This window comes from Corvus hawaiiensis, chromosome 16 (genome assembly GCF_020740725.1).
Source record: "Corvus hawaiiensis isolate bCorHaw1 chromosome 16, bCorHaw1.pri.cur, whole genome shotgun sequence".
NCBI classification, from domain to species: Eukaryota; Metazoa; Chordata; class Aves; order Passeriformes; family Corvidae; genus Corvus; species Corvus hawaiiensis.
The window spans coordinates 2,004,902-2,025,325 of NC_063228.1; the positions used below are offsets into that span (position 1 = coordinate 2,004,902).

General features: G+C 38.2%; 1 protein-coding gene across 3 annotated transcripts; it reads left to right on the forward strand.

Moving 5' to 3' along the window:
- Positions 1-8: 8 nt before the first annotated feature.
- LOC125334075 (transmembrane protein 180-like) lies at positions 9-17,009 on the forward strand. 3 transcript variants are annotated; one of them, XM_048320527.1, is made up of 8 exons: positions 9-48; positions 1,716-1,819; positions 3,419-3,597; positions 4,337-5,071; positions 8,037-8,191; positions 9,636-9,719; positions 10,770-10,913; positions 15,888-17,009. In XM_048320527.1, the coding sequence occupies exons 3-8, from the start codon at positions 3,445-3,447 to the stop codon at positions 16,018-16,020; spliced, it is 1,404 nt and encodes a 467-aa protein (XP_048176484.1). In that variant the 5' UTR covers positions 9-48; positions 1,716-1,819; positions 3,419-3,444; the 3' UTR covers positions 16,021-17,009. The 3 variants fall into 3 exon arrangements, with proteins under 3 accessions (XP_048176484.1, XP_048176483.1, XP_048176485.1); XM_048320526.1 differs by lacking the exon at positions 9-48 and adding an exon at positions 178-273; XM_048320528.1 differs by lacking the exon at positions 9-48 and adding an exon at positions 178-273 and having other exon boundaries at positions 15,891-17,009.
- The last annotated feature ends 3,415 nt before the right edge of the window (positions 17,010-20,424 follow it).

A 20,424-nucleotide genomic window follows, 5' to 3' on the forward strand; every position in this document is an offset into this window, starting at 1 on the left:
AGCCGTGCCCCGCCCCGCCGCGCGGTGCGCAGCCTCTCGGCAGAAGAGGTGGGTCGGTGCCTGTGGAAGGGGCGGTGGTCGCCGGCGCTCTGGGGCGTTGATGGCGGGGAGCGGTTGCTGAAGGTGTCTGCTGCGGCTCGTGGCGGAGCAGGACTGGCACGGCCCGGGATGGGGCAGGGCGACCTGGCGTAGGGAAAGCCGGGGCTCGTAGTTGCCCCGCGTTGGGAGCGCTGAGGGAAGAGCCCGTGAGGAGGGACCCGGCGTGGTGCCCAGGTGCGAGTGGCCTCCCCGCCGGAGTGTGGGAGCGGAGGGCGGAGAGGGGAGCGTGCAGGGTCAGTCCGAAAAGGGCTGGCTCCCTCCGCTCACCTCGCTCGGGCGACCGCCGCTCGCTCTCGGCTGTCTTCCGCACAAAGCGGAGGGAGCCGTGTTCCTGTCCGGGGACCTGCTGAGGAAAACGAGCGTAACTTCCTTGTTCTTAGCAGATGAGCCTTTCCAAAGGTGCAGTCGTGCGAGCTCCCCGAGCCCCCGGCTGGCGGGAGCGCAGCGCCGGGGCAGCCCCGCAGCGCGGGCCCGGCGAGCAGGCACCGCCGGTGCCACAGCCCGGCTGCCTCTGTGAGCAGCCCCTGAGCATTTCCCCTCAGTGCTACCCTCGGGACTAGCAGCGCGTTTATTCTGACTTCACTCTTAATGTGGTGCAAGTCACGTCAGAAGGATGAGGAAGATACGTGTGTCCAACCAGTCTGTCAGGGCTGTGGGCATGGCACAGCGGTTTGGGACCCAGAACGGCAGGGCAGGATGTCAGCTAGTGTGCCTCAGGCAACATTTGCTATTATCTCTTGGAATCCACTTTTCTTCTTTAGACTCGTGTTCTAGTTTCCTTTAGCAATTGTCATCCCGCTCTGGGAGAAACGCAGGTAATGTCACACTGCATCTCAGTGGCCCGAACAGCCTGTTCTTTTGGCCTCTGTGTATTAACACAGTTGTAACCACTAGACATTGCTGAAACCGATTTGCCTTCTGTGAGTCACAAAATGTGCACCCGTGCTTTTACGTACTCAATATAAAGGCTGACTATTAAGAGGGAGGGGATGCTCATGCATGATTTCATTGTAGTGCTATTAAAGGGAACATCTGGGGAAGGAAGTGTGGTACCTCAACTTCTAATTGAACCTATTCCATAAACAAGGTGCAGAACCAGATGTACCAATTAGGGTAGAGTTGTGTCAGGCCCTGCACAATTACAATTAGTCACGGTACCAGAGGCCAGTTTGTGCATTGTTAGAAGATTTTTGTTGATGAAATTTCAAATACCTTCTTTCAGATTTTCTGAACGGAGAGGGCCATTTTTATTTGTGTCAGAAGGAATCGAGTCAAACATGATTTGAGAAGTGACTGTTTGCTGGTAATGTTAGTGTGAAGCACTTTTATTCTTGGTGCTTATGGAATTTGAAGGAAATTAAAGTCTCCCAATTCTCCATTTTGAAGACCTGTGCAGGGTGCTCCAGGTAGAAATAGAGGTGAAATATCTACCTTTCCAAAACCCTAATATCCACTATATAAATAATTTCATTAAGTATATTTGTGAAGGTTTGAAAAAGCAAATGTGACACTTGCTAATAATATACTGTCATGACTTTTACATTAATATCAAACTTATTTTTAAAAATAAATACTTCAATTGGACATCTTTTCAATAACCTTTTTATTCATTGTAGGTTTCTCAGTAAAAGATTGTGAAACCAAACTTGCTGCAAAAATGCAAAATTTTGTCCCCTGAAAATGGAATTGTCTCTATGGCTGTAGAAAAACAAGTTTGAAGGTATATATCATGGTAATTCTCAAGTATTTAAAAAATCAGTCCTATTCTTAGAAATAAATTGGCTTTAATAAAAACAAATCCTAGGGTTCCAGTTGTTTGTCAGCTGGTTCTTTTTCTTAGCTATAGAATGAGGTTACCTATTCTTTGCGTCTCGTTTCGTATCACAGCACCTTACATATATGTGCAGAAGTGCATCCACACTTATTATTCTTCAACATTCCATTTTCCATGTTGGGGGGTGGAAAAGCTGCCTGTTCCATCTTCCCCAGTCCCTACCTGATTTGTGGCTTTTGCGTTGTCCTCGCCTGGTGATTCGGAAGTTCCTCCCTTCCTGCACAGCAGCCTCTCTTCAGCCGCCTTGTAAACCACAGGAAGGCTGGAAACAGCCTTGGCTTTCATTTCCTGTTTCTTCCATGGTTATTTTTATGAGGAGTTCAGGGAGCTGCTTATAGAGCTGCTGATCAAGCAGATATTCAGGCGCAGTATTTTGATGGATATATGAAAATTGCATTTAGGGTAAAACTGTTAATATGCAGAGGAGCAAAGTGTGAACTATTGACATAAAGCAGGTTGTAAAGCTCTGCATAGTAAGGCTAAAATTTGAACTTGAAGTATCCAAATTAATGGGAGACAGCTTCCTTCAACAGATGTAAAAATGAATAAAGTCTCAGTTAAAAACAGATACCTGGCAGTATTTTTGTATTGGGATTATAGAATCAAGTATGGTCAAGGACTACTGTTAGGTAGCTATTAAACAGCTTTAAAAAGTAGAGGTTTACTGGAGCTGGCTCTTTTCTTGGCATAGTTTACACCAAACATGCTAAGGTAATTGATGGAAAAGATCAGCATCTTAAAAATTCATTGTCTGAATTCATTGCTAGATTAAAGAAATCTTTATTCTTGGGCTGAATCTCTGTTATTTGGGCGTATGTAAAATGCTGTGTGTTACTTGCTGTGTTTTATTTACATGCAGTCTTCCATACCATGAAAATGTTAATTAAAAGATGTTTTGTTTTGATTGTTTCATGGTTTATTAGGTGAAAATACTGCTTCCATGACTTCTTAGCAATTAATATTTTAAAACAGAAGGGCAAAAGTTGGTATTTGTTTTGAAAGAAATACTCCCCTACCTGCACGCTGCATTTGACATTCATTGCAATGGAATACGTAAGGATATGAATTGAGTCACTTTATTCCAACACAGTCCATAATTTTAAGAATATATAGCTAGCAAGAAAGATCTAAAATGTGTACAATTACTTCGAACTCTACACCAAGATGAGTGTTAGCAGTAGTAGGTTTTTAAGTGGAATCTATGCATCAGTTAGGAAGGGTTTCTTTTAAATTTTTGTCTACTTGTTCCATTGACTTTTAAGCACTGATTATACTTAGAAATGTCACCTAATAACTTCTTATTATTTTGGGCTCAGTGTCTAACAAGTCAGTAAAATGTGTTTCTGATTTTAAAAAAAAAGGAAGAATGGGAAAATTTTCCTGTAAGAATCCATTTCTGCACCTCTGAAACAAGCAAATCCCCCATATTATTTTAATTTGGAAAATTATTCTACTGATTGTTGTAATTCTCTTTTGTAACTTGAGGAAGAAGAGAGCTGTACTCTTGGAAGATGAAGATCCTTTGGGGAATTCATGCTAATGCGCTGGCATATTCCATGACAACCTTAGGTGCTGGAATGATGAACAGTATTTTTAATTTCTACTACGTTAAGCTTTTCCTAAACCGATACAAAATTTCAGAAGCAGCATTTCATGAAGCACAGGTACTGAACAATGGAATAGTTTGATTACCATGTTGTGCTACGCAGCAGTGTTATTACAACAAAGTGATTCTTTTAATGACAGATTAATTTTGGAATCATTGCAGTTAATTAACAGTAAATTATCTTTGAATTTAGGTAATCCATAAGCAATGGAACGTACACATAAACCACATTATTTACAGTCTATAGAGTAAAAATCTCCAGACTTAATTGCTGAAAAGATTTTTACCTTTGATAGCTTGAAGTAATTTTCTAAACTGATCTTGCACCTCAGCTCCATAGATAAGTTTGACATTAATGCTTTCCTATGGACTGTTTAAGTACTTAAATACTGCATTTATCCTGCGAGTCATTATCCACATGAGTAACTCTTGTTGTAAATGGTCTCCTGAAAGTAATGGGCCAGCTCATGTTTTGAATTAACTTGCTGTGAGAATAATATCTGAGCTTTGCAGGATGAAAGCCCAGATATATAAGGTTTTGCAAGAGTGAAGTCTTAGAGACAGTTCATTTCAGATGTAGTTGGTCACCTACCTACTTATTCATCTTATTTTTTCAAGATTTCTATAAGCCTATAAATACCAGTAAGACATTGTTTTAGAGTCTGTTTTGACCTGAGTAGCTTTTCTATGTATTTATTTATTGTCTGAATAGAGATTTATTTTAAATAAATCTGTTGTGTTTGTGTAAACCTCTGTAGAAGAGTGACAGTAGTGACACATTCCCTTGCTCGTGGCAGGTTGTGTTTATGGTCTGGAATGCCATCAATGACCCCCTGTTTGGGTACATACAGGACAACTCCAAGCTGAGGTGCTGCGCAAGGCGCCAGTTCTCCATTCTGTACGGAGCCCCTTTGTATGGGCTGGCCTTCCTGCTGCCCTGGTTCCCCTGGGGGCACTACGAGGAGGGGGACTGGCTCAGTGGCCTGCACCTCGTCGTCTCGCTGTGCGCCTTCGACGCCTTGCTGACCTTCGTGCTCCTGGCGCAGTGCGCGCTCTTCGCCGAGAGCTCCACCCGGCACGAGAGCAGGCTCCAGCTCATCAAGTACAACCAAGTGGCAACGTTAATTGGGTCCACAAGTGTTCTCTTTTGTGGTCTCATCTCAGATAATATGGAAAACTTTGCCTATTTTCAGGCATTCACTGTTTTGATTGCAGCGTTAGCAACAGCTTGTATGTGTTGCACAGGTAAATACAGCACAAGTCAATATGAGCAGAGAGAAATCCATACAGAGAATGCTAATCTGGAAAACAGTGATGGAGCTTTCTCCTTGGCCTCAGTAGTTTCATTGACCAAACAGATCATGACAGAGAAGAACTTTCTATGTTTTGTAACAATGAACTTCTTCCAAGTCTTCCACCTAGCCTTCTACAACAATTTTATGATGATCTTTGCAGATAATCTTATTCCTAAGGATGTCCTTTCTTCCTCAGTAAGAAGTATCATGTATGGAGCAGGTTTTATTTGTCCTCAGGTAGGCAGTCATACTTTTTTATTTCTAAGTATGAAAACCTGGTGTTTTAATAGTTCACAGAATCCATTTAACGCTTGAAAAAATGCTGTATTTGGCATAAGGCATTGGCCAAAATGAGTAATAAATCTCACTCCCCAATGCTCTAGAAAAAGAAAGTACGTCTGTGCAGGCTGATCAAATGTAACAGGTAGAGAGAGCAGACAGGCAGGCTGGTAGAGTATCTGTTTAAAACAATGTGAGACATGAGTAGGCAAGGAATGAATGTTTCATATCCTACAGTGCTTATAATACCTAAGCATAAAGGAATGAAAAACATGGCCAAGATAAAACATTTCTAAAAGCAACATCTACAGAATTCTGAATTCTTTTTTTCTTTGTTTTGTTTTGTAATATTGTATATTACTAATGAAAGGCTGAGCTCTTCTTCAGGAAGTTTCTGAAATAAGCTGCACAAAATACCAGAAAAAATTATAAGGTATTAAAAGCATTGTTGTAATATGTGGTATCTCAGCCATGGAAACCAAACAAAACTCTAAACAGCTGCTTTTGGAGAATAGTACATTTATTTTGTTGTTTGATCTCTTGCTCAGAAATATTTATGGGGGAGAGAGACATACCTTTAAGAGCCCAGTCAGGGATGGGGGGAGGAGTGATGAACTGAAAAGAGAAAGAGAACCCTAAAGAGTAATATGTGACAACAAGAAAAGCAGCAAAAATATACTCCACAGAATGTGACCATATGTGTCTGCAGTAAACAAAATATTCCTCTGTTCATTGCCTTCTAGCTTCTTTCTCTAGATCTTTTAGAACTTTCTCTGTGTTTACTTGTTAAATGTTGAAAGTCAGGATACTCAAAATCTGACTATCCTGACATTCATCATAGGTACTGATGGTGTTCAGAATTTCTCAGAATCAGGCTGCTACATTCATTAAATTGTAATGGGTTTTGATAAGTAGTATCTATAAGAAGATGAATGCAATTGCAACTGGAATTCACGGCTCAATTTCAGTTCCCATTTTGGCTTTTGCATGTAAAACATACAGATCCTGAATGTACCTTCTGTTCCATAACTCCTAACTATCTTTAATTCCGTAACTCCTAACTGTCTTTAATTTCAGCTTTTGTTCTTACCACAGGTTTAATGGTTTTGGGTTTTTTTCCCCTGTAGCTCAGACTATGATAATGAACTTAGAAAGATAATGAACTTTGATTAAATTAGATAATGAACTCTGGAAATAAATGAGAAGCTACAGAAGTTAGGAAAGCTTAAATAATTTTACATTTAATATGTAGCAATCACTTTTATTGATAAAATCAGTGTGACAGTGTGAAAAGAACAATCTTTCAGAAAATGAATCTCTCTCTGCTCCCCAGAGACTCTTTGTCTACAAGGTCACTGAACCGTTGAGGGTTTGCCGTGACCTTATTTTTCTCAGGTTTTGTCCCTTTGAGCTCAAGATATAATAAGAGAATTCTCTAATGGCAGTGTCCTGAACTTCACTTACTGGAAAAACACCCGACCCTTGTAAAATAAAGCTCCTTTTTATGAACTCTGCTTCAGTGGCCTCTGCTAAACTAGAATTCAGCTTCTGATTTAGGTTCCTTTTAGTAGTGGATGTGAGGAATACAACTTGCCCACAAGGAAAATGTTGCTGTTACACAGGCAAACAACTTTTAATTTGCATCATTGTTAGTATTTTCCTTACAAAGTCTTAGAGATGTGCAAGTCGTGAGGAATTTTCTAAGTCATAAGTACTTCCTGAGACAGGGTTATTTTGCAATTACAGGGAGACAGGAACATGATGTTTACAATAGCAGGCATTAATGATCCCTTAGTATTTCTAGTGGGGGCACTTTTCAGCAAAATCCCTGAAAACAGCCAGGAGCAAAGAGTATGCTTTAATCTTATAACAAGATGTTTTTCTTATACCAACTTTCCAGATTTGTTTTACCTCCCTGATCAAGTAGAAATCTTGAGCTTTTTTACAATAGCATTTGCCATGGTAATCTTTGTCTGACTGTAGCATCCTGGTTTTATTTGTTATGTTAGAAAAGCACTTCAGTGTGGCAACAATTGTACAAGGAAAATTCTTTCCTGTTCTTCATCTGAATATTACACAGTTCATCTCTGTAACACAGAAGAGAGGAGAAAACCTGTATCTTTATACAGTTTGTGTATTTGTGACAGAGATGAGGACCGTGTAGATGGTGACAAAGGCCCATATAATAAAAAGATACAATTCATTACAGAATGTCCTATTGGAAGTGGAAAGTGAGGAACAATGTAGAAGAACTTGGTTTGTTAATACTATAGTCAGCACATAATATCATTTTCATGAGTTTGCCAGTCACTCGATTCTCAGAATCTACTTTTTGCCAAGATTGGCAAAATTAAAACCCAGCCATGCACAAGCACTGGCTTCTGCCTTCCTCTGCTTGCTAGTAAAGCCTCTCACTTGCTTAGTTAAAGCTGTCTTGGTGAGCTTGCTTTGCCAACTTAAAAATCGTGCTTGATTTCTAGAAATGTCAATGAAAATAGTAATATTAATGAAAAAGCAATTACTGAAAATATTCCTTGTCAGCAGTTGAATGGCAAGATGCTTGATTTACAGTTATCATACTGCAAAGCTAATACTTTCAGGGATATCAAAAGTAAAGATCATGAGCATTAAATATTAGGCACTGTGGGAAACAGTATTTCCCTCAGGATATGGCAGTTCTCAGCTGGCTAGTTTTTGAGTGAAAGGAGACTACCTGGTAGAGGTAGCATAGAAGGAGCCAGTAGACAGTTTCTTTGTTCAATTTCTATTTTTTTATTTTGTTGAACTTCTTAGAAAGGGTTGTTGGTCAGGTTTTTTTCTTTAAAGGCTATTAATAATTTATGTCTGGCCCGTGTTTTATAGCTCTCCTAATGCTGAGACACTGTATCTTTTCATCCTGTATGTGTATATATTGTCTTTTCAGTGCCTTGTTCTTCTCAGTCATGCTTCATTGAAGAAGTTTGGTTATTACAGAATCATCTTGTTTTCCTTTTACTATGAAGGAGTAGCTGCTGCTGTCATGTGTCTTCTAGGGCAAGAACACTATTACCTGTTGGCATTTTATGTCACAACAAACATGTAAGTAAATACACTCCCCTGTTCATAGACACAGCTGAAATATTTCTAACAGACCACACACTTGATTTCATTACCATGAAGATTCTGCCTCTGCTTTCATGGTTTTCATTCTGTTTCACTTGTCAGAAAAGTTGAAACTCCAGATAACAGCTTTTTTCCCCCAGCTTTTATTTTATTTTGTTTCAGCTTTTAATTTATGCTTAGAAAAGAAAAGCTTTAAAATAGAAAGAGGAATTACGTTTTGCAGCCACATGCCTTCAGTCACTTTAACCTGAGATTCAAGGGAAGGAGAATCTCATATTTTCCACTAGACATGGAAGAGCTCAGCAGAGGAACTCCCCAGAGTCAGTTTCCTCGAAAGCTCAGACCTCACCCTGTATTGCAGGACCACTTGTGTGCTGCACTGCAGACAAATCTGGGTAACTCAGGTGTCTCTTGGGTAACCAGCACTGAGTCACATTTCCACTGGTGCTCAGTAGTAAGATGCCAAGAAGTAGTATTTTCACATAAGCATATAATGATACATGGGAATCTTATTTAAAGAACTGCTTGTATCAGAATAGTGTTACAGCAGTTTGTTTTTATTTCCTCATGTTCTTTTTCATTGCTGTCTTTCTACATGTTCTTTCCTGCCCTCCTTTTCTTTCTCTTTCTCTCCCCACCCTGTTTTCATTTTTATTTTCAGTATTGCAGTCATGGGCTACTCTAACACTGAATTGTGTGAACAATAAATTGAATTTCATTATCTGCATGTTTTAAATGATGAAAATGTATTTTGATTTCTCCAAGAAAAAAAATCTAAGGTACCTAAAGACTGTATGTTTAAAGTGCTAGTTGTTCAAAGTATCTTGTTAGTAAAAGCTCATCACACCCAAAATTTAATAAGACACAGAAATTGTAATACTTGAGTTTGTTTCATTTAGCTATTTGTTAAGAATCAGCTTTTTTATGTGTGTGTTTAAATGCATATCTATATACAGCTATATACACTGTAAATACATATATAGGAATGCATGTAAGCTATTCTTTCTAATTCTTCCATCTTGAAGTTTATCTTCTATGTGATCATGTCTTTTCCAGATTCAAGAGCAAATCTTCAGTTTCTCCTTTTTCTGAGGTGTTTCTTTTCTCCTGATCATTTTAAATGACATTTACTGATAATGTAAATTTATTGTGAAAGTGTTCATGACCTTATACACCACTGTCCAGGAAAAAAAAGCAGGAAACCCCCCACTTTTAGGTTTGCATCTTGATCTCTACTTCTCAACTAAGAACAGATCTAGCAATGCTTTCAGATAGATCACCAAGTTTTAAAGAACATCTCAGCTTTGTGTGTTTGCAGAATATCAATGTTGATGTGTTTGTGTTAGAATGTCAGTTACAATTTCATTATGAAAGTGAATATAAGAACTATGAACATCTTCAATATTTTGTTTTTCTTCAGGGTAATTGTGCAAGCTTCATTTAGCTTGTTCAATTTGCCTTTGGCAGATATTGTCGATGCAGATTTAATAAAGCACAAGAGGAGGTATGTCAGTCTGGCTTTTTTTACACATGCTGTTTGCCTTGTTCCCCTTTGGTAATAAATTATGTCAAAGTAAAGACAGTAAATGATCTGGGGTCCTTGATACAGAAGCACTTTTTGGGAGAGCAACTTAGCATAAGTAAAGATGAGAACTTTACTCAAGTTTCCTGCAGTTACTTCAGTAGAGTCACTTAGATTATTAGGTCATCTCTAGTTTTTATCATTCTATAATATAAGCCAAGTCCTTCCAATTTTTGTGGCTTTATTTTTGTTAGCTTCAATTGAATTATTTTGTAACTCGATGCATCTATAATCATGTATGAATTTTCTGAATAAGGCCTTTTTAAGATGGAAAAGGTGTTAAGAAAGCTTTGCCTATGCTAGCTAAAATGCAAAGTTCAAAGTGTAACTGGTTCCATTATCTCCCTGAAATAAAAGTGATAAAACCTGCTGCAGAATAGCATATTGCAACTCACTGATCTTTTGGATTTTTATCAAAGTGCACATAACTTCCTGTTGGTTCCATCAGTGGTTATGTAAGTGCAGGTTCAGCCCTGTTAAAGAACTTGCCCCTCAAAGGGGAGATCTGTTGCTTTCATGAGGAAAAATTTGCCTCGTTTTCTGGCCTATGCATGCAAAATCTTAAGTTGTAATTAATTCTCCATGCACTGTTCAGTCTAATTTAACTTCAGTAATTACTCAAAGTGCACAAAGCTGAATTTGAGTACTAGTCACTTCAGAACTGGGGCCAAGCTCTGTGTGTGTATATATATGTGTGCATATATATATATATTTTTTTTTTTTTTTTTTAATATATATATATATTTATATGCACCCCTCAGAGGTTTGTAACCTTTAATTTCCAAATGAATTCAAATTTCATTGTGCTAATAGATCTGTTTGCTATAATGTGTGAACTAGATAAAGCTAAGGGTCATGATTTTTAGCATTTGCATATTAACAGGATTTCAAGCTTTTTAAAATCACGATTGTAATTAATACACTAATAAGTTTGTGTTGTGCATTAATTTGGTTTTTCCCCAAATATTTTAGATTACCACTTTCCTCTATGGTTTTTGGTACCAATGCTTTATTTACCAAGCCTGCCCAATCTTTGGCTCCAATGGTTGTGGTTACAATACTAAATCATTATGGATATTACAACTTGAATAATGTACCTGGTCATCCTGATATAAGGTGAGTTCAAAAGAGATACTTTAAATCTTAGAAAATAATGTGAAATGCTCTGTAATCTAAAAGGCAAATTGATCAGCAATTAGTTTGCATCAACTGAACTTCAAAAACATACACACTTTAAAAATACTTATCAGTTGTTTTTGTCTGTGTAGAAGTACAAATGTTTTTTAAAGAGTAAATCATTTATTAAACAATATACATGAGGATATCTGCCTAATTTTGGAAAGCAAAGTAGATGACCGGCTCCTGTTTTTTTGCAAAAAAATAAAAAAAAAGTTTGAGATCACCTAGTAGCTCTTATTAAGATCATGTTGTCCTGGCTTCTGCATTTTGTTTACCTCATAAACCTACTTCCTTAAATATATAATATACTATGTTAATAAGATCCATTTTTTGATTGAGAGAAAGCAGTATGGTCACTGGAGGGAGGGAATTTGCCTCGAGTAGGAGTGTATAATCTTGGCTCCAATACTACTTACCATTCTAATGCTAATGATTTCATTGCAGTCCCTGGAGACCTTAATACAGCATAAAGCTGTGGTTGCTGGTTAGTTGGACATGTGTGGACTTTTATAAAAACAAATTAATGGGGAATAACCACACTGAAAGGGTCACAGGCTGTATTTATGACCCATCAGGAGGAAGTGGCAACGTAAGGAACAACTGAAGTCAGGGCTAAATGGAAAAATCCTGATTAGGATTTACTTGAGGGAACAACATGAATATCCTGAGAACTACATAGCTGTCCTAAATTTTTAGTAAAAACCTCAAGAAATAGGGAAACACAATTGTATATGAACTTCTGTGGAGATAGCTCCTGAGGGAGAAAGCTCTGCTTATGTGTCACCTAAGGTTAGGAGAACATTTTGTATTTGAGGAATTTTCTAAAAAAATATGTGAGGACAAGCATGACATAAAAGAACAACAGGTGGTCTTCAGAAATGCATCCAGACAGAAGCAAAGGCAGCTTAAGTTTGAGGCTGTGTGTGAGAACAGCTTGTTTTAATGCATTCTGTAGATAGCCAGTGAGATGATGTGAAGAGGACATGAACCTCATTATAATGTCAAATAAGATGAATGATTTTTGCGGAAGAGCGGTAGGTTGAACTGGATGTGGATATGAGAGGGCTGAATATATTCATCTTGATGATTCAGAGAAATTCAGATTTGAAACATAAAAACTGCAGTTCTGATCCCTTTCAATCAGAGAAATGATCCCTTTGTGGATGGATTTTAAATCACAGTAGTCATGAATCTTTTTTCCCTGGTAAGTAGCCCCTGGACTATAGCAACAATAAATTTATTATATACAGATTTGAAATACTTGGAATGCTCAACCTGTAAAATCTGTTTGTTCACTTGAGTCATGCTGAAATTTTGTTTATTTCACTAGGGCCAGGAACAGCATAAAACTTACAAAGCTGAGATAAGTGAATCAGAGCACCTGAAATATATTATTTAGTATTTCTTTTGCCCATCCTTTCAAAAAATAATTTCTTAGATATGAAGCAGTTTGCCTGTGTTTCCTGTATATGTAGTGTGTGAATGGGATGTCCTTTGCTTGCAGATGGAGTACAGGGTTGATACACAATCCACCAAGACCAGAAAACTCAAAGTTGTTTCTAGGGAGTCAGTTTGCCCTTGGCAATGTACTCAGACCATTGACTGAGCTAAAATTACTTATATGTATTAAAAACCTATTGGCTGATCTTGTATTTCAGCCATAGGCAAACAGTTAAAATACTCTTGCACTAGGACAAAGTTGTTCGGGGACAAACAGAAATTAAATACAAGAGATTGTTTAAAATAGGCTCAAACTGTTTTGGGGGGGAAAAAGCATTTCACACATGTGAATTGCAGAAAATGAAGTATTATGAGCCATGCCAATACAATCTCAGCTCTGTTGTTCCTCCTTCTCCAAAGCTGGCAATATCTATTAAGTGTTTAGGAAAGCATTTGCTTTATTAGGTGTAGTGGCAGTGATTTGTGAAGATTGTACAGAGGACCCTTACTCTGCGTTAACAAAATGTTTGGGCCCTGAATAAATATGTCTTAAGAGTTTCCAGCAATGTTGTTTACTGAGAGAAGGCAGAATATGCAGTCTATACACTGTTTGCTGTGTTCTAAGTTATTTTTTAATAACTTACTTTATTAATAATTATTACTTTTTCTTGAACTGAAAGTTAAACCGTAGCAACAATGATGGAGCAGCTAATCCTGGAAACCTCCAGGCACAGTAAGGACAATAAAATCATCAGTAATAGCCAGCATGGCTCCACCAAGGTGAAGTGATGCTTGACCAACTCGATAAACTTCCACAGTTAAATGACTTGCCTGGTGGGCAGGGGAAGGCAGTGGATATTGCCTGTCTGGGCTGCATTCCTTAATCACCAGGATGATGGGGCAGGATGGACCCTCAGGAAGTCTGGGGATGACACAAAGCTGGGGCTGTGGCAGGTACACAGAGGGTCACACCACCATCCCAGGGCATCTCAGCAAGCTGGAGAAATGGGCTGGAATGGTACCTGGGGCTGCGTTAGACAAAGTACTGCCAGCAGCTCACAGGGGATCCTTCCCCTCTGCTCACACATTGTGCCACGTCCTTAGGAAATGTGGTCACTACACAGAAGTTCAGCACTTTGTCAGGGAAAGTGTTTTTTAATATCCTTAAAATTTGAGCAGTACTTTGCAGAATGGGGTGTCTTGATTATTCCTTTCTTCCATCATCATAGCAAAGCAGTACCTGCCCTGTATGGCTTGAGATGGTTTTTGTTCTTGTTTGGTTTTTTTTTAGTTTGGCTTGATTCTTTTTATTCTTTGCTACAGAAAAAATGCCTAGTTTAAAACCTCCCTCTTCTGGAGAGCCACTGCAACTACCAGCAGCTTCTCTTGAAAGTGCTTTTCAAATTCATTCTTCAGAACGAAGTTATTTGGCAGCAACTCTTCATTATTTATTGAAGGCACTTTAAACTGTTAATGCTTTCATATTGAATTACTGAACTACATGACATTCTGTTCAGAGGGATTTTAGGGCTCTTTAGGGAAACATTGTATGTTTTATTCCTGTGTGTGCAAAAAGAAACATAGATGTGGAAATTTCTGAAGGTACTTGTTCAGCTGTAATCATGATAAAATCCAAGCTCTGCTCTTGATTTATCCCAGTCCCTTAATGAAATATTTCACCATTCCTTGTTTCGTGTATTACAGATATTTTTTCATAATTCTTGCAATAACTTAAGGTTTTACAGTACAATAGGTAATGTTATTTTCTTAAATCAGCATTGTTCCAGTGAACAATTAGGATTGCAGAGTGTGAGTAACTTTGCAGATGCTCTTTGTGTAAAGACAGAATAATGTTAGTACTGAAAGCTGCAATCCTCTTTAGTGTGCACAACAGGCCAAATGCAAGCCCCAGCATCCTGTTAACTGTGTCTGAGTCCTGTTCTCTTCGTTAGGTGGTTAAGTAATGTGTCTGTGGCCTCCCTGCTGGCACTGCTCCTGCAGTCCCTGGGGGCAGTTGTGCCAGAGCTGTGCATGATGTGGGCTCCTTCCCTTGTAGGTGCACTGGAAATGCATTTGGATAGAGGCCAGTAAACAACTCCAAATGGTAAATTATTGTCACTGCCAATAAACATTGGCTATGGACCAGTGGCCTGCTAGTGAACACTTCCAGTCATAAATGCAATTGCCTGAGTGATTAAGTGATTCGCTTGTGAGCCTGTGGGCTTTTGTTTTCTTATGTAGCATTAGCATGTACATGACTTGAGATAAACTGTGCTCGTTTATGAGCCTGTGTCTGCACTAAGGACGGGATCTGGGCTGTGTTGGAGGTTGCAAACATTTTTTCTGTTAAATCGAGTGAGACATGAGTTGATTCTTTCATGATTCAGAGGAGCTTTTAGGTTTTACTCAAAAACCTGCTTGAGGTTTGGGGGTTTTTTCACAGATTTCAGGTTTTTTGGATCATGTCCATAGCTGTTCTGTGAGTCTCTTATCTCATCCCTGAATGCTAAGGAAAAAAATTAGAAAATAACATAAACTGCCTCATGGAGAGAAAGTTCACTTAGGGGCTGTTTCTCAGCTTGAGTTGACTTTCCTGATATTTAAGTAATTAGAATCCCATAATTAACAAAATGCAAGTAGATAATGATTCCAGCTACTAGATGAATGCCAAAATGCATGCTTTGAGCTGTCAGAAACCATACTGCTCATAAAAGGGAGCTCATTTAATTCCTGTATTTTCTTTTTTGATTCATATTTGCTGATGCTTTTATTTTTTTCATTAGAGAAGATTTACATGAGGAAATGCCATGCATTCATTAGAAAAAATGAAAATGAGTGTTAATTTCACATGTATTCTTTTTATGGCTTATATTATCTTGTAATCATTTGTTAAAACGAAATAAAATAAGGCTTGATATTTCAAACAGCCCTTGAAACCACACCTGAATTTTGTGCAATTATCATAACTTCTATCTAGCACTCAGCAGCTAAAACAACACACTATGTGGGTAGTTAGTAGCACAGATTTCAACTTTAATAAATGAATTTCATGTTAAAATGTTTGCTTCCATTTTCTGCTTTTCTTTCTCTTCCAGATTTTTCAGTCTTACTAAAGCTTTTCAGATGCTCTGTTCTATAATTGGATGAAATTTGCTTAAATTGATTTCTGTATTACATAATGCAGATGAGCAGGAAAGTAGTGAGCAGGATTTCTTAGATTGCCTACAGTGTATTAAAATTAACTCTTTGTGTGCTAATTGTCTGAATTCCTCCCAGCTAGAGAAAGCAATGTAAAATACATATTCGTATGCAGAATTAGAAAATACACAAGATATTTATATTTCTTTTATTTAGAATTGACTGTACAGTAGCATGTCTCTGTGTATATAATGGGAATGCTTTAAAAATAACTTGTTTAGTGACCATGGATGTTAATCTTCACACTGAAAGCTGTGTTCTCATTTGTTTCAGCAGGTCTTTTTTAGATCTCCACGATGCCATGTTCTACCTGGTGTGTCTGGTTCCACTCTGCATTGCAGTCCTGCAGATCCTGACCTGGACTCCCTTTTCCATCCAGAACAGCCACGTGGCAGCTCTACATTGAATATGCACCCAGTGGTCGGTGCATCTCCTGCTGAACCACAGAAGAGTTCAGTAAGTGTTTCATGTGAGAAAGCAAAATTGCAAGCTGAAACACAGTTTGAGCTGTTTCAGGAGGGCTGCATTTGCAGTGTCTGTAGGCTCTAAGTCACATCAGCCCTAATGCTGAGCCTACACAGAGTTTTCCTAGTTCGGTTGCTTTCCATTAATAGGTTTTATCCTTAATTACTTTATTTAAAGTAATTTCTGGTATCTAATGACTCCTAATAACTCATTTGAAGAAAGGATATGGCAGATCAGGGAAAGGAATCCCAACCCAGCACCTGGAATTCCAGGGAACTGTATTTTCTTAAGCTTACTGGTGGATTAATTTCGCCATACTGATAAAATGGCAGATCTCTGAAGTTAATCTGGAAGATCCTGGTGGACATCCCTCATGGATGGCAGGGAGATGAAGAGGAAAATTTAGATGGTGTCTAGCTGGCCAGTCTCAAGACAAATCTGACAGCTGCCACAGGAAGTGCCAAGAGTAATTAACTACCCTGTGAAAGTCTGTGTAAGGCTAAAGAAGAAAAAGATTAAAATGCTGTTCAGTGTTGCTGAATATGGAAAAAGCTCCATAAGTCCTCACTGGCTTTCTGAGTGTCCCTGGTTGGTGGAAGGTCAGTGCAGTTTTCTGGCTTTAATGGGAAAATAGTTTTGAAGGTATCATATTGTTAGTGCTTCCTACAGAATGTCATTGTGGCAAGGAGAGCATTAGTCTGTGGCTCTTGGACAAATCTAAGCACACACAGTTACTAAACCAAGCTCTACCTGTTCAGTGGTGTTATGTTGGCAAACTCATTTGGTGTGTGACAATTGAAGTTGATTTCTGAATCATCAAGTTAAAGTTAGTTAATTTCTAATTCATTCCTACCAGAATGTATTCAGTCAACCTTTTAAATGGATCCTGTGATTTTTATAAAATAAAGGGTTTTGACAAAATTTCAGAAACGTGGAGTCCTCTCTTCATTTCACATGTTGTAATGATAAGACATTAGCATGTTTACAGTACTCCCATTCAATCAATATTATTCTTCCTTCAGTATTTTCACGGTGTAATTGTGCCATGATAATACCTTTAGCATAATATAATCACTGCATTTTTGTATTTTGTTTTGCCTGGGCAAACACAGTTTTAGTAGCACCTTTCTTAGGGAGTGCCACTTGAAAGTACAAGAGCATTGTGCAGATTCCAGTTCTAAAGGGCTGGGCCAGCTTATTTTCAAGGCTCTACATTTACTGTGACAGGGAACTTGGAAAAGAAAGGAGTGTGAGAAATGGCTCTGCATTTTGGTGGACACTAGCATAATTTAACGAAGATGTTTGAGATTTGAAATACCAGAGTTGAAAAAAACATTCATTTGTGCCTGATTTTTTACATTTGCAGAGTAGAAATAACATATTTCCTTACCTTTTTTGAAGTCTGAAGTGCTTTCAAGGCGATGCGTGAAAAAGTGGGAGAGCATCATTAAATATTTAGAAATCCAAATGAATCCTTTGATAGGAATATGAAGATTTATGTTAAAATGCAAGAAGCCAGAACTGTGGTGAAGTTTGAAGTTGTGTTATCTGGTTTTTATCTGTCTTGTCAGAGATAGTGTTGCCCATTTGCATTGTGCATGCTAACAGCATTATGTACACATACAGCATCACTTGTGTAAATACTCTGTGGATAGGTAAATACAAATACCAGAGCAGATATGGCCTGTGTTTAGGTTTTGAATTTGAAAAGATTTCCTGCATTATATGAATTTATTTTGTGTCTGAAAGGCAGGAGCAAAAAGGAATTTAAGTTAATATAATCTTTGATTCATTATATGAAACAGTCTTCTCCCTGAAGTTTCCTTTAAAATGGTAGTCAAGTAAAATAGTCTCTTTTTTCTTTACTGTTTCTGTATTTCCTAAATTTCCCATGTTCATTCCATCTTTATAGAATATATATTTTAACATCTACAATAATATAATGTTACTGTACTGCAAATAGGCTTTGTTAGGTGACTGTGTTAGTTATTTCTAATATTAAGTTATTAGAATATAGTGTACAACTGGAAGAGTATCGTGCTATACAACAGGAAATCTAGTAAGTGGTTTTAAGAGCCAAAATTACATCAAGAATTCTTTGAAATCATCAGAACTATTTTTTCTGGAAAATGTCTGGTAAAGTTACCATAAATTTGCTGAAATAAGAAAGGAGTGAGGAGTGATATGACTCAATGCACAGTTTGAATAGGCTCTACAAACTGCTGCATCTCTAGAATTCAGATAGGAAAAGTACGTAATCAAAGATTGCTAAGCAAGACACCCTGAAGATAGGAGACATTAACTATAGAATAAACCAATTTAGAAAAAAAACCTGAGAAAGACAATACAATTTATTTAAGGTGTAAAATACTAATAATTTTCCTAATTTATTATGCATTATCCTCCCATTTGTCTGTCCTATTTCCCTTGCTATAAGGGCAGGAGAAATGTCTTGCAGAGCATCAATAGTCAATCCCAAAGAGGACTGGAAAAGTGCTTTAAATTTGGGTGGTGGTGTTCCTACGGGAGTAGAAGGTTGGCACTGTGCTGTGACTGACGTTGCTTATTCTCCATTTCTCTGTCACCCACTAAACTTTGTTATCTTCTGCTAAACCTACACGATTGGTTTTGGCTGTGAATCAAGTAAAGGATGATCAAAGGCAAAAGTTCAGTGTCTTGCAACAGCTGGTTTCCCTGCTTTCTCTCCTTATTAGCCAACAGTATCTGAGCTTGAACTCCCACTGCTGGAAAAATGCCTCAGTCTAATCTTGATAATTTAAGAGTGTCTGAAATAGTCTCATAACTGATAAAGAGGCTGTGTGTGTATAGTATAAAATATGAAATGCTGTGGTAGGTTCAGAGGAGGAGAAATGTGATGCTTGAATCCATTCTTAAGAGTTTCTCTATAAATTCTGAGAATATGGAACTTAATACACTGAATGAATTTTATTTATTGAAAATCAGTAAGTAGAAGTGTCTGCTAGGCTTAAAAGGATGTTGCCTAATACACACTAAAGAATGTTAGTCTAATATAGTAGTAATAAAAGATATGGTCAGTGATAGAGTGAAAATACTGAAGAAATGACAACAAAGCATATTTAATTTTAAGTGGGTAAATGTGATGTTTTGTGGAGCTTACAGGCCTACCTCTATTCTGGTCTTGTACAAAATGACCTTCCCAGTCTCCTGCTGCCCTGCTTTTGGAACTGCTCAGTAATTCACGAGCGTACTGTGTTGACATGGCTAGTAGGGATGTTTACATTTGAATACAGTTCTACAGCCTAATGGGTGCTGTCAGGAAAGACAAGCAGGAAGGGGAAGGAACACTTAAGATAAGCCACATCTCCACAAGTACTTCTAGGCACTTCTTTGCAGAATTAAGCGAGCTTGGGGAAAAAGCTCAGTAGTCCACACGAAGGCGAAAGAATTCCAGCTGGTTTTGTAAAGGAACATACAGCTGAGACTGGGGGGAGTTGTTTGAAGGCTCTAGACAGACCCACAACCTTTGGGGGAGAGGATTTTAGATACCTGTGTTTACCTTAAAGATCTCTTTCTGGTAATCCCTTTCCAGCTAATGTTTAAATAATAGAAGGGAAAGTTGTTTTATCATTGTGTTTTACTGGGAAAATTGAGGATTCACATCGCAGACTACACGAGGCTGTGCAGGCAGCCCTGCCACCGAGCCTGCTCCAGAGGCCAGGCTCCTTGGGATCACCACAAAGCAGCAAGGGCTGTGTTAAACACACCCTTGGGTGTGTTTGGGACCTTTAAGACTCCAGGGATTCAACTGATTATAGAAATTTTCCATCAAGACAAAGAAAAACCACCATCCAAATAGTGCAGCAGAAAGTAGAAGAGAAGTGATGCCATTATTTCTGGAAATCCTCTCCCAGCACACAAACTGCTTTGAATGACAAAGCAATGCACTTACCCCAAAAATGGTTTGCTCAGATTGTCCAGCAGTTGGTTACAACTCCACCAGCTTATGTGCAAATGACTATACATCAAAATTATTACCTAAATATGCATGAATAGTGAGTTCTTTATAGCTTGTCAAGAGAAAAATATGCTGAGTATACAACTACTGCATCAGAATATTAATGACAAATGTAACACTGGGTAGGAATTTTGAAAAATCTCACTAAAACACACCCAGGTTGTATGCTAACAATGCAAAGACAAAAGCTAGCAAAGTTCTTAATTTATTTGGCATGCAAGCAATTATCTGTATTTTTTATGTGATAAAACCAAGATATGTTTCCCTGTGAACATGTAACTAACCTGAAGCAATTTTATTTATTGGTTTGTAACATTGTCAGCAGATGTCTGTTTAAAAAGCAGCTTT